The sequence below is a fragment of the Ruditapes philippinarum genome, unplaced genomic scaffold (genome assembly GCF_026571515.1).
Source record: "Ruditapes philippinarum isolate M1 unplaced genomic scaffold, ASM2657151v2 ctg369_1_1_1_1, whole genome shotgun sequence".
Classification (NCBI taxonomy): Eukaryota; Metazoa; Mollusca; class Bivalvia; order Venerida; family Veneridae; genus Ruditapes; species Ruditapes philippinarum.
Genome location: NW_026855620.1, coordinates 207,064 through 222,148, shown reverse-complemented (window position 1 = coordinate 222,148; position 15,085 = coordinate 207,064). Strand labels below are relative to the sequence as shown.

The window sequence follows — 15,085 nt, the reverse complement described above, 5'->3', positions numbered from 1 at the left end:
TCTTAATTGATAACTATATATTTGGTTTTAACAATATTGGGCCCATAATCTGTTTCTACTTTCTATTACTATTTTGATGTTTACACTAATACGATTATTGAAACATCTGTTAGGCATTTGCTCGGTGCACGTTGTAGTCTCGTAAACACACGTACCTCAAACAATCTACACGAGGTCAAACAATCTGCTTATCGTAAGTTCCATTCGCCCGAGACTGCATTGTTAAAAGTTCAAAATGACATTCTACAGTCTTTGGATAATAACAATGTGACTTTTCTCGTGATGCTTGATTTGTCTGCTGCTTTTGATACAATTGATCCCGGAACGCTCCTTCGCCGCCTTGAACAACACTTTGGAATTACAGGCAAGCCACTCGCATAGATGACGTCATACCTGACCGACCAATACCAGACTGTGTGCATAAACAACAAACTTTCACAGCAAGTCAACATGGAGTACAGTGTACCTCAAGGGTCTGCCCTGGGACCCAAGAGGTATTGTGATGTATACGAAACCTGTCGGAGAAATATGCCGTTAACATGAGCTAAAGAACCATTTCTTCGCAAATGACTCACAACTCTATCTATCCTTCAAACCAGTGACTAGTATTTCAATTCAAGAGAATATAAACCGTATTGAAAGATCTCTTGATGATATTGAAAGTTGGATGAATGCCAACATGCTGAAGCTAAACGGCGACAAAACAGAGTTGATCATCTTTTCATCTGAACATTACGCACAACCTGTTTCAGATGTTAAAGTAACAGTCGACGGTTCGAAAATTAGCAAATCATTTAGTGTGCGCAATCTTGGTGCATTTCTTGACTTGAACATGAGGATTGAACTACAGGTAAATAATGTCTGTAGGAACTGTTATGCACAATTAAGACAAATTGGTCACATCAGACCCTATCTGACCAAATCTCTGGTAAATTCTATTGTTACCTCTAGGTTAGACTACTGTAATGCACTGTTATATAGAGTCTCTGAACAGTCAATGACCAAGTTACCATATGTTCAAAATACAGCAGCTAGAATTGTGACCAAAACACTCAAATATGACCACATAACACCCATCTTACGTGAACTTCACTGGCTTCCTGTAGAGTATCGGGTTGAATATAAAATTTTGACTTATACATATAAATCCTCATCGATCAATCACTAGCCTACATAAAAGACATGATAGACATGTACATCCCAGTCAGGAATCTGAAGTTCCAGAATAACTCAATGACATTACTTGGGCCTAAATCTCGGACAGTACGTTATGGTGACAGGTGCTTCCAGACAGCCGCAGCGAAATTATGGAATGCGTTACCACCTGGCATTAGAGACTGCAATACCTTGCCAAGTTTTAAGAGAGCTCTCAAAACACATCATTTCATAAAGTTCTATGGATGTTAGTTTCATAAAACAACAACATGTACTACTTTTGCTATATTATCAGTGTAAATTGTGTGTTTTATTTTATTTCTTAGGGTTTTACTTTATAATTCGTTTTTTTTTTTACTTTTGTTTGTTATTTTTTAAAGAATCTTATTTCGTTCAAATCTTTTATAGGATTTTATTGTTTAATTGAGCCTTGATTTTAAACTAAATGTGTCTGTATTTCTTAACACCCTTTACTGGTTTTATATTATCATTATTGTTTAATAGGTTTACTTAGTTAATATTGTACATTATGTCTTATAACCTCCAGCTAACTTACGGAACGTCGATTGTTCTAGTCAGGTGTCCGTACCAGGCCTAAAAAATGCCAGGTAGGGCAGCCGATATTTTCCATCAGACAAGCTGGAAAGTCGCCATGTGATCTTTACTGTGTTGGTTCGACGTGAAGTAAACTCTAATCAAACAAGCAAACACACATCCCACAAATATCACAATTTATTAACAATTAGAATAATTATAAAAAGTAACTAGTATTTTTGGTCATTATGCAAGTCAAGAAAAGTGTATGGGTCCTAAAATACTTTTAGTCACTTAGTCACGCATATAAAAATGTACAACAATGGTGGTGCTCGCGTGATTTTCTCTGTAAATGTTTATATATGTGCAATTAAATCCAATAAGAATGAATCACAATAACGCATTAAATGAAAAAATAGAGAAATAAATAAATGATTAAAAAATAGAGAAATAAATAAATACATAAATAAATATATATGTATAAATTAATATATCAATAATAGAATAAAAGAAAGTCAAATAAAAAATAAGTAAATAATTAATAATCAGACATTTTTTCATTTGAAAAAGGCCGGATATATAAACTTATAGAAAAGGTTTGTCAACTTATCTCTTTATTTTTTGTAGATTTCTCCCATTTCATTAATAGGTTATTCTGTCAATGGGACAATTGCAAATTTCTTTAGATATATTCCTTGAATAATTGACATTACGCCAACGATAGGATCGCTCCGCCCACTAAGTCACGTGGTATCGTCTTTCTAAACCTTAGACAACTTTCGCAATATGGCTGCTCGCTTACGACATTTACCTTGTGATTTTGGAGAGCATTTTCTCTTATATAAACCTTCGCTTCGGCAACGAATTCAGAGCAGAAAGTTTGCAAACGAGAGTTATGTTGCATCTGTAAAGGTTTTCCATGGAAGAGATGGGGTTATTGATGTGAAATCCTCAGTTTTCCGTTCACAAAGAAAATCTGAGAAACCGCATACAATCAACATGGCGGTAGGGAAAAAATCCATCTCTGACGCTCATTGTTCATGTAAAGCAGGGTAATTAAACTTAATTTTTACGAAGTCATTAAAAATGTAAAATACTTTACTATAAATTAAGTTTATTGTCAATGCAATCCACTATTTCTATAATGATTCATTCGATATGTTTTGGATGTTTCCATGATTTTTAGGGAAATTTTTCACAGTTCATGTTTACTGTCGCATACCGGATATAACATAAAAATCTACCGAATAGATTATAATTTTGCGCAGAATAAACCTATATTATATAATTAAACGACACACACATTTTCAGTTTTTAACGTCAGGAACATGCTGGTAGCCTTGATGTGAACATTTATATAGCCTATGGGTCATATATCCAAGGAGAGTAAAAAAAATGTGTCAGTTTATACAGTAGGGATTATGAAAGGTCTTCCTTGCACCGGATTACAGCGTTTTCAATTTTAATAAACAATTAGTTATTAAATGTAAAATACTACTTATTAATAGGTAATGACTCATTATTACTTATGTCTTTATGAATTTCAGTATATCTGGGGAATGTTCCCATGTTTTAGCAGTTGTTTTAAAACTGACCGACTGGTTAACTGAAGGTTTGATTGACATTCCAAGCCGGCCTGCCTGTACCAGTCAACCTCAACTATGGGATAGGCCACGTGGTGTAAGGATTTGTCCTGAACCTGTGTCCACTGTGACTATGTCAAGGTCGGGTATAACGGGTAGAAAGAGACGGCCTCTAGTTCCAACATTTATTGACAATAGGTATGTTTTTTAAAGGGGAAAAATGGCATAGTGGTTATGGTGTCTTCCTCACCACCACCCTTGGGGCATGAGTTCAGCTATTCTAGTGTTACTGTGTCATGTTTACTCATATGACAGTCAGTCCCCACATTCAACAAATGGTTATAGTAAGCAATAAGCTTTATTCATAAATATATGATAAATACTGATAGAAACACAACATGTATAAAATTACATTTATTTAGTATTTATTAAATTTTTGATTATTGACTTTGTGTTACGAATAAATAAGCTACAAATATGTTAATACATACTAATAATTAAGTCCAGTTTCTTAAAATAAACATATTGTATTGAATGTTTCTAAGTTAATTTCTCATTGCTACTATTTTGCATTTATCATTACAGAAAAGTACAAGTGCTTGACAGTGACATAGAGCTCCTTCAGTCAATGGATAACACTCATTTAGGCTATATGGCTAGCAAACCATTTGGTACAACAGATACAACTCATGGGTCACAGCACATCAGTAGTACACTATCTCATCAGGTAATTAACAATTTATTGTCCTGGTCTTTAATTAGTAAAGGCATGAATCCTGTTAAAAAACAACAGCAAAACCATATTTGGTTTATAGATGGCTAACAGCCTCTAATTTTGGGAAAATTATGAACAGAAAGAGTGATGTAAATAAAAAGTGTGTCGACAGTATTTTGAATAGTAAACCATTTAAATCTAGTCCAACAGAGTATGGGTTATCAAAAGAGTCAGTAGCTTCAATGCAATATATGAAAATGACAGGAAACCATGTGCATGACTGTGGATTAATGGTGAATATCCACTCTTCTATGTAAAGCTGTTACACCAGATGGGAAAGTCTGCTGCAATGGTCAATCTGGCCTGTTAGAAATTAAGTGTCCCTTCTGGTGTAGAGACTTAAAATTAAGAGAGGCAATGGAAAGTGATGTTTTTGAGAAAAGAGATTTTCACCTACATGAAATAAATGGCAATGTTTAGTTGAAAAATGGCCATAACTACTGGTGGCAAGTTCAAGGCCAGTTGCTTGTGTCAGGAGCAAAGTGGTGTGACTTTGTGACTTACACAAAGTGTGATTTTTGCGTAATAAGAGTTAAGGCGGACAAGGAGAGTATGGAAGCATTACTTTCAAAACTGTGCTGTGTTTACTGTAAATTTGTACTGTAAGTGAAAACAATTAATTACCTTGATGAAAGTCTGTTTGTACAGAAACATCAGCACAAAATTCATTTGTTGACTGTGAAGAGTTATCTATGTGCTGTTCATTGATATTCTCATTGTTGACACTATAATGAAAAGTGAAATGCAAAAACACTTAGAACTTTGAGAGCAAAATTGAATTTACATACATGTATACTTCAGATTTGATGCTCAGGAATTTACTTTAAATACTACTGCATTATCAAGATGTTACTATTTTCATGTATGTTTAACAGTTTTACTTCATGTGAATACATCTTTTTTTATAATTTATTTGTTTTAAATATGCATTGATGCAAAATAGATACCTGGAAAATATTTCTGAAAGTATATTTCTCTTTTTCCTTGATACTGGAGGTTCTGATTCTGGGCGGCGTTTTGGTGGTCGTCTTACAGGAGTCACCTTGAGTAGTCTTTCCGAAAAACTTGCCTGCACTGGATCTGGGAAACTCTCCGTCGGCTTCCCTTCTGGAAAATGCTGAAATTATGATATTTATTGCATTAAAACTGCAATATAATTTAACCCGCTTTTCCCAAATAAACCTTCTAGTACATAAATCTGGAAACAAAGTGATTCCTTGGAAGGGTTATCACAACAAAATTACATGAAAATTGCAGACCTGTTTTGATAATGAATAAATGCAACATCCCTCAGGCCCCCTAGCACAGACTTGAGCAGTACTCAATTGTCAACATGTTATAGTGCTGGCATCAATGATCCAATGAGATTTTCACCAACTAATCACAGTTAGCTGACCCTTATATTTAAATTATTAACTGTTTACAATGATTGAGGTTCTAACATAAACACAACAAATAAAAAATGTTCATTAAAATGTAGAATGATAATCATTAATGGCTCATATTGTGTAGCAAAAATTGGTTGAAAATACTATTTAATGTATTGGACATAATGTCATAATACATATAGAATTTGTCATAAGTTTATTAAATTCTAGTCTTGTACCTGAATACATGTCAATTTGCACCTGACAGCGGTTCTCCATTCAGACAGATATGTCAAGGTCAAAGAATTGCTCATGTTTACCGTTTTCCATATATGGATTTGTTTACTAAGAACATGTGCTTTTGATGCTTTCTGATTTGTCAGTTTGCAATGTTTACGTTCTGATGCTATATATAGCCTTGAATTTAACCTACAAATCTACCGTGATAGCATGATAGTTTGTAATTTATTTGGTCTGACTATAATCAAAACGAATGGAAAACGCACATAAATGTCAGCAAAACGTTTCTACAATGTCCAGATACAAATATGATAAACGTAAAGTTGTTTAATCAGGCTTTGACGAGTATCGATTTCTTAAAACCAGATTATCATTGTAGACTTGTATAAAATGGGTAAGATATAACTAAATTTTACCTTAGAACATACGTAAAGTTGATAGTTTCCGTCAACCTTTTGGATATTTAACTGATCGTGTGGACGACCGCACGATTTGATCCACCAACGACACTTCTCTAAATTCCTTTTTGGCTTAGGAAATGGAATAAAATAAATTCCATCCTTTAGTCTGTCGGGATATCTGCTGTCCGAATTACATGTACCCCCATTGGCAGCGTTTCACCATATTTATTTACCAGAAATCAATATATTTTCTATAGAATTTAATCCGTTGCTAGTTATCCTAGACAAGTAGCTTGTCTAAGGAAAATGGCGGAGGCTGGATGGAACCGAAGCGTTCCGGGAGTGTGAACAGATATCGATCGCTGAATGGCTTATCGGCGGAGGCTTGGTCAGTTTGATTGACAGGTGGCGTAATGTCAATTATAAGTTTATTATAAGTATAATATATTCAACCCATGTAAAAAATCTTTAGAAACAAGTTTTTTTTCCTCCCACGGTTTTATTCTCCTTTTTCATAAAAATGGGGTGTAAACCCAAATGGAGCCCTCATGAGACACGTTAAACCAAGTTTGGGAATGGAAACTATCCATGGGAGGACACATTTGCCCTGCGATAATTATTGTGTTATCTTAATATAATCGGCAAATAATAATTGTCTATTTTTATCCATATTACACTGTTTGATTTAACTTTTTGAAAATCAACTATATTGAACGGAGTAGTTGAGTTTGCAAAAATTCCGGATTTGCAAAATTATTCTGGAGGCTGTTAACATATTTCTCAGCAAGTACTTATCGGCGTTATCGCAGCCTCTTGATATTTAGCATACAAAATCAACAAGTGGTCCCATACCGTTGGTCTGTCGTTTATCCACTTCCTGTTTACCGACTAAGTTAAATGTTTACATTAATGGTGAATGGTAAAAATATTTCGTAACAGGTTTCTCAGCAACTACTTAGCGCAGCTTTTTGATATTTGGTATACAGCATAACCATGTGGTCTCATACCGTGGATTTGATTTCAGAACTTTTGCTCAAACACTTCCTGTTTACCAACTTAGTTACAATTTTGACATTTATGGCCAATTATAGAAAATGTTCATAACAATTTTCTCAGCAACTACTTATCACAACTTCTTGATAGGTGGCAAGTAGCATTAACAAGTGGTCCAATATCGTGGGATTCGATTTCAGATCTGTCATTGATCCACTTCCTGTTTACTGATTTATTTAAATGTTCTACATTGATGATCAATGATAAACATTTTTCTTACATCAAAGCCTCATGATATTTGGTATACACATGCAACCTGGCCTTTTCGGTCTTTGATTAATTTTTATATTGTTTTGGTTAACTGATATTTTGCTCACCTGAGCTAACTCAGGTTGAGCATTAAGGATCTATAATCATAAACCTATGATGGACATTTATCTATAAAATAAGCTGTTTATTTCTAACATTGAGAAACGGTTGTTTCTGGTGAGCGATTCAGTGCCATCGTGGTGCTATTGTTAAATAATATAAGCTTCTTGCTTTGTTTATATATATAGTTGTGGAATTAATTATTGCACAATTGATTTTATATGACAATCTTTCAATCTTTACTTAATTTAAATGATGTCAATATTACAAAAGTTGCAGCAGTCTTAGTTTAAACATTTTTATTTTTCCGAAAATTTACATGATATACATAATACAATACAATCAGAATACAAATATATAATATATTCAAAGAAAAGGATGAGAACGAAAGACTAAGTCTTGCGGGGTATTAATCATATTAAGTGTTTAGTCTAGTTTTAATACCTATGTGTTGTACATGTTAATATGTATACAATTTAATTTTCTTTAAATGTTTAGTTTATGTTGATTTTTTATATTATATAAATATTATACTTTGTTTCCAAAAACATTTTTTTCCCAATTTTAATACTTTCTAACTATCCTTACCGTATAAGCATTTATCTGTCTCAAGTGTTCCCTGAGGTGAGGACCAATCTCGAAATAAGTGCTTGCACTTCCATTGTTTATCCTTGAACGCCCGGTCTAAAGAAAATTGAATCAGATATGTGTAGGGTAAGCAAAACAATATACTATTGTAGGCCTATATTATGTATTCAAAAACAACTTTTTCAATCCAGACTCGGCTAATTGCTTTTGTTTTCGATGGAATCAAGGATAATTAAGCATTCTATAGTGTTTTATACCGTGTAACTTGACACAAAAGTTCACCATTGTGAGGCTTATTGTGCACATAATCCAGGTTCTTACTACCAAAGTCACATGGACAGGTCAAAGTTTGTACATATACATGTACGTATATTTGTTCGTATTTTTTGTAGTATACGGAAATAAAAAGGTCATTTCCTCTAGTATACTATAGATATACAGTGCATATACAGAACCGTGTTTTTGAGATATACAGATTTGTATTTTTTACATATCACCGTGCATATTCAGTAACGCAGGAATGTGCAAATAACGTAAACGTAAAAAATGAATGCATAAATTACTTAAACAAAATGTGTTTACCGAGAATAAGTTCCAGAGCGAATGCATAAATTACTTGAACAAAATGTGTTTACTGAAAATAAAATCTGTAGCGATTGCAGAAATATCTTAGTTGTTTGAATTTCAGTGTAGTTATATGAACTTTTCTTTTTATTCTTTTTATTAAAAAATGTCAGCAAAACAATAGAGTAGCATTTACTTTGTAAAATGGTAATAATATGTTTTAAATCAGAAGCTTTTTTACATTGTCCATTTTTCCGTTATATAGTCATTGCATAATGAATTTTCAAAGGGTAAGTAAAATTTATACATTAGAATTGTTAATTCAAATTTTATTCTCCTTCCATCAGGGCCACATCCACCTAATATATCTATATCAAATCCATATCGAATCATTTCGTTTACGTAAAGCCTTTTTTCGCTCGAAACTTGACAATGGCTTAAAAACCAAAGTGCATTTTTGATTTTAACATTGAACGCTGATTCGTATCCCATTTTAACTTCATTCCTCTGCGTAATTAGAGAACCGTATGGAATAGGAATATTGGAATCTAATTGATACAATGAAGACCAGTTCATTGTGTTGTGCCATAAAGGGGATAAATAGTCTCTATTAGTAATGTTCCGAGGGTTCTGTAGCTGTGAATATCCAAATTTGGTTTTCATTTCTTTTGTTCACTTTTATTGGAGGTTTCCATCCCATTTGTTCATATCTTATACCGACATAAAATATAATGGCATCAGCAGCTAGAAGTAGCTATCTGTCACGTGAGAAAATGCAATTTTTATATTCACAGTTCCTGTAAATCAAGTTTTTTTTCGTCCTGTTTACCAAAATCTCGATATATTAATATATAAAATAATAACTGTCTTCTTATACGTTTTAAAGGTTTTAAACAGATGTATTGAAATAATTTGTTTTTTAAGCAATTTATGAACTTGCTCGGTAATAACAAAATTTGTATTATTGAGGACATATGTCATTGTAATGCCTTGCTGTTTTTTTTAATTAAGGACTCTCTTGATATAAAAATGAAAGAAACTTTAACAAAAATATTTGAAACTCGAAAACAAAATTTCATTTTTTTTATATTTTCCCCCCAAGTTTTTTGCAGCCCAAAATTTTAGAAAATTTAAAAAACAATGTTTTTAAAATTGAATTCGAAAAAAATTTCCAGAAATACCAAAAATCTTATAAATTTTAAAATTTTTTAAAACAAAAAAAAAGCATATAAAATTTTTGTCCCCAATATTCCTTTTTTAAAATTGAACAAGAATTTTTTAAACAATTAAAAAAACATAATTTCTCTTTCACTTTTCATATTTTCCCAAGACAAATTGTGCAATACGGGCGCTTAAAGCAAAACCCCCCCTGAAAAATTATGAAACTTAAAAACCTTTAAACCAAAATCCTTTTTGTTAAAAAAATCTTAAAATTTGATTGTGGAAAATCCGAAAAAATCATGCACAATTTTAAATGGAAGGCATAAAATATGTTTCATTTCTTATTCATTTAATCAAATAAAAGTATGCATGTTTAATTTAGAGATATTAAATAAAAACATAAAATGTCCGAAAATGATAAAATAATGTTAGTTTCGAAAACCATAGATAAAAACCTACATAAGAAAGCAAATGAATCCGTCGACTTGGATTTAGTAAAATGTCAATCATAATAAGAATAGGTCTTGGATGCATAAAGTTAATATTTAAAAAAAACTTCCAAACAACTGCGGATGATTGGTTGCTTTAAAGAGTTGAGACATTTGAATTGCAGCCTCCGTTTTTCCCAACATGATCGTTTGTGTCGATTTTATGGGTACGAATATCTGGAGTCTATGCATCTCTTAGCTCAAGCAAGTGATGTGTGTTTGATCCAATGTGTTGCGATATGGTTTTTAACGGGCCCAAAATTTAAACCAAAATAAAACCCTTTCCCCCCGGAAATATGATCATTAGGAAAAACCTTAAAAAAATTTTTGGGAAAAATATCGTTTCGGGTTGAAAATAAAAAAGCTAAAAGGGAACCCTAAAAAAGGGTTTAAATAAAACGGGAAAAATTTTTAAAATTTTACTATGAAAAAGAGTTTGGGGATATTTTTTTTTGAAACCTTTTCCCTTTGTGGCCTTTGAAAAAAATTTATTTTAACCCATTTCATTTTGGCTCAAATTTTTCCCACCCCTTAAAAACCTACTAAATTTACATATTTTGGGTTTAAAGTCCCAATCCAAAAGACCCTTAAAAATTTTTTTCATTTAGCTATTTCGAGGTCCTTAAATTTAAAAGTTTTGTTTAAAAAAATTACCCCCCACCTGGGGTTCCCCTTTTATAAAAAATTAAAAAATTCTTTTTTGAAAAAAACAATTTTTCGAAAAGAAAAGTTTATTTCCCCAGGGAACTCTTTTTTGTTTTTAAAAATTTTTTTGTATAGGGTTTAAAAAAAATTGGTCCCAAAACTATTTTTTTCCCGTTTTTGTTTTTTTGGTTTGAAGCATTCCCTTTGGGGGGGATCTTTTTCGTAACATTAAAAAATTTTTTGGGTCGCTTAGCTAATTTTTTCCAAGGGAAAATTTAAAAATGTCTTAAAAAAAATCTTTTCTTTTAAAACCCAAAATTGGGCCTAGGTTCTTGGGGTTTTAAGGCTTTAAGCACCACCTGGAAAAAATTTTAAAAAAAAACCTTTGTTTTTGCGTCATTTCATTTATAAAAAACAAAGAAAAAAAAAAATTAAAATTATTCCAAAGAAAGTAAATTAAAATACCAGGTACCCCAGTGGACATATGTATCATAAAGGATTGCATAGCTGACATTATTATATAGCTACAATATGTTCCGCATCGATGAAAACGACAAACCCACTGTGACCTTTTACAGACTTCAGCATTGAAGACTAACACAATTACTAATTTCAAAAACTGCTTGGCGGTAGAAAATTACTAAATGTTGTTTCTTAGCTTTGATATATATAGAAATGTTTCTTGTTTGTTTGTTTTGGGTTTAACGTCACATCGACACAGTATAGGTCATATCGCGACGTTCCAGCTTTACTGGTGAGGAAGACCATCATTTCAGGTACGACTGGGCACCTGTGTGGAACTACCGACGTTCCGTAAGCTAGCTGGATAGTTTCCTCACATGAAAGAATCCAAAGTCCCTGTCGGGATTCGAACGCACACGGTAAGGGGGCCAAATTGTTTTTAAGGGCAACCACCTTTAAAACCCCGGGGCCCCGGACGCCCCAAAATAGAAATGTAAGGGAATGGGGTTCTAAAAACTGTAGCCTTTTAAAATTTAAAAAAAAAATGGGAAAAAAAGAAATTAAACTTAAGCATATTTGGGAAAAGAGTCTTTTCCCTTCAAAAAGGGAAAACTTTTAATTTACAGTTTTTTATCAAGATTTACTAAAAGGCTTTAAATTTTATATTTAGAAAAAAATTTATAATTTTTCCCACACTTCTTTTTTTAAATTATTTTCCCTTCAACAAAATATTTTACTTTTACATTAAGGAAAATATGTTATGTTTTAAAATTTTATGCCCCTATTTGTGGTTAAAAATTGAGGCAAATAATAAAAAAATCGCAGGTAGATTTTCAAAAAAGGAAAAAAATCAAAAGTTACCCTTGGGCCAAGTATTCCCGTACAAAGTTTATTCTGTCTTATATTTAAATAAGGCCTTCTCAGGCAACGTTGTTTTGAGATTTCAATACAATCAAAATATTGTAGTCAAGAATGAGCATAGTATATCTTAAAGATGTCCCTATTACTTGTGTTAAGTGTGACTTTATAAATGTGTGACCAAATGTATTATTGGCAACATTATTAAATGCAAAAAGCTTGGATCAAAATAAAATTATATAAAACATTATAAAAACAACAGATTTGGGTGTAGCCTTGGTTTGGCAAAAAACAAAAACAAAAAAAAACTAAACAACAACAATAAATTATTGTTATAACTAGAGATAGACCAAATCGTGGTTAACAATTTTACCTACCAATTAACTGTTTACATTAGTTTGCCAACTTCAAATTTTTCCTATAAATAAAAAAATAATTTTAATTAACTTAATAAGTTTGTAACAGGTCTATTTTAAGCTCAATGTAAATTGTTTTTTATCATGCATGTAAAAAGGGGTGCATATAGTTTTATCATCGTCCGTTCGTTCTTCCTTCCGAGCAAACATTTGGGTTAATGTGGCCATACGAACAATAGGTAACAGTAAATATATAGGATCTTTTCATAAAAGTGTATTGATGGTTGTACGAGGTCAACAGTTAAATAAAATAACATGTCATCTTTGAAGTTCTTATTTCTGCGGACAGCTGATAAGGTTAGAACGTTTTGATCGTGCTCCAATATGTAAACTAGGTACAAATAACTGTAGTGTCAAAATAACGCCATTTCTAATATGCAACCATATTTTTCTCTCAAAAAAAATTCTTTTTTTGTTTGCACATTGTTTTGCGGGAAAAATTTGGGAAAGATAATTATAAAATTTTTTTTGCAAAAACAACATTATCCCAAAAAGGTATTAAAATAAAATTCCCCCTAAATTTTTAATTGGCCCCGAAAATTTAAAATGTAAAAAATTTTGCATGCAGTCGTAGCTCAAATAGTTTTCGTTTTTAAGCTGTAAACGTAGTTTAAAAAATTTACCAAACATTCCATTTTTAAAGGGAAGTTTGGCGCGGAAAGAAGGGGAGTGATGAAATTATCTTTGATATCGGTTCCATTTTTTTCCCAATCATATTCAATTTGGGAAAAGTATTTTTATTTTCCCTTTTCTTTTTAAAACACTGATCGCCCTTTTTCCCAAAATTTTGACTTTTTTAAAACGTTTCCCGGGGTTTTAAAATTTTCCCAAAACAACCGTTTATATAGGAACAAATAAAATCTCTAATTTTTAAATGAAATATATAGATGTTGTGTTTCTCATTGTGATTCGCTAGAGTTGGCAAATTGTATTAGACATTTTATAATATTTGATGTACATCTATCTACCACATATTGTATTTGCTATTGATTGCATGGGTTTCAATTGTCTGAGTATTCTTGGTATAACACAATTCACTTCTTTTAAAAAATGGGTTACATTTATCAGGGAAAACTATTAAGAAAAAAGGAAACAGATATATTTTGAAGAGGCTAAATTAATAATTAATAAATGATGACTTTATGTTATGTGTACGTTATTCGATTGAAATATCAATTCCAACGAATATATGATAAATAAAAATTGAATTTGAGGTGATTCTTAAAGCGAACTTTGCATATACTTCGATACTCCTAAGTTTTGAGGTCCATGTTGCTGGGTCATGTGGGGGGTTCGTTGTATTTTTGTCATTTTGTATCACATGGTTGGAATAAACGGAGTAATTATGGTTTAATGTGTCCCTCAAAATGACAGCCTTATATTCAGAGTTATATTTTATAATGCAAAAACATATAAACCGCGCTTTTCATATATTTATTCGCTCAAAAGCACTGCACAATGATGTTACATTTAACAATGCACATCAAGAAACAAGATAAAATATCTTTTAAAACAATACACGATAAGAATAAATTAATAAACATTTTGAAACAGATTTAATAAAAGTTTAAATTCACAATTATGATATTATAAAATTATCAGACCATAAATAAAGTTATGAAAACGATGTTAGGAATATTGATTACAACCTACATAAATAAAAGTAAAATGAAATTGTATCTGAAGATTAAATACAATGCAGTAAATGTCACTAACAACGGACATTGTAACAGCGAACCTCCGGTTACAAGGACAAATTATTTTGGCCGAATTTTGCACTTCTTTATGTAATATAAAAAAAACAAACTTTAAAGCAAACACGGTTATAAGGAATTATTGCTTATATAACGTTAGTAACTTATTAGTTAGTGCCAATTAAGTTAAACGTACAGAAATTTAGACTGTGATTACGAACTCTCACAAAATATCGGCTTTCCATAAGTAGATCCTGTATTTCCTACCTTCATTTTAATCGGCACGGACTAAAACTTGGTCGAATGTTCTGTGTTTATTGTTGTATGTACTTCAATACAGCTACATAAATGAATCTGTAGAGCAGTACGTTATAGGTTTTAATTTGGGACTGTTTAAGCACGGGTTCTTGTCACCAAGCTAAAACAATTATTCATTTTATTCGATCATTTCTTTTCTTTAATAGTTTTGCTCGAGAAAAATAATTATGATCATTTGCAATCCGTTTTCAACAAAATAACGCATGTTTTTTCTTATAAAATATCCATTGAAAAGTACGATTGATTGAAATAAAAAGAAATCTATATATTTATATTGTCACCTAATTTTGGTGAAAAATTCATGTTTTGTGGCATTTTTTATTTTTTAATTATAATAACAAAAACTGATGAAAGACCTTGAAATTACCCAAAGTATAGTTTTTCCATGTAAGCATGTGGCCTTTTACCTAATCTTGGTGATAAATTGTTGTTTTGTGGCATTTTTTACTTTTTTTTAATTAACAATTTACCGCA

The 15,085-nt window shown here is 31.7% G+C and overlaps 2 protein-coding genes across 2 annotated transcripts; one reads left to right on the top strand and one right to left on the bottom strand.

The window, feature by feature from the left end:
- Positions 1-2,396: 2,396 nt before the first annotated feature.
- Positions 2,397-4,357, top strand: LOC132743915 (uncharacterized). Its single transcript, XM_060732508.1, has 4 exons — positions 2,397-2,741; positions 3,237-3,470; positions 3,858-3,999; positions 4,307-4,357. The coding sequence occupies exons 1-4, from the start codon at positions 2,476-2,478 to the stop codon at positions 4,355-4,357; spliced, it is 693 nt and encodes a 230-aa protein (XP_060588491.1). The 5' UTR covers positions 2,397-2,475.
- On the bottom strand, positions 4,151-6,012 carry LOC132743904 (uncharacterized). The gene is made up of 3 exons (XM_060732498.1): positions 5,654-6,012; positions 4,995-5,164; positions 4,151-4,772 (listed from the first exon to the last, which is right to left on the bottom strand). Exons 1-3 carry the CDS (start codon positions 5,726-5,728, stop codon positions 4,664-4,666), a joined length of 354 nt encoding a protein of 117 aa, XP_060588481.1. The 5' UTR covers positions 5,729-6,012; the 3' UTR covers positions 4,151-4,663.
- Positions 6,013-15,085: the final 9,073 nt, after the last annotated feature.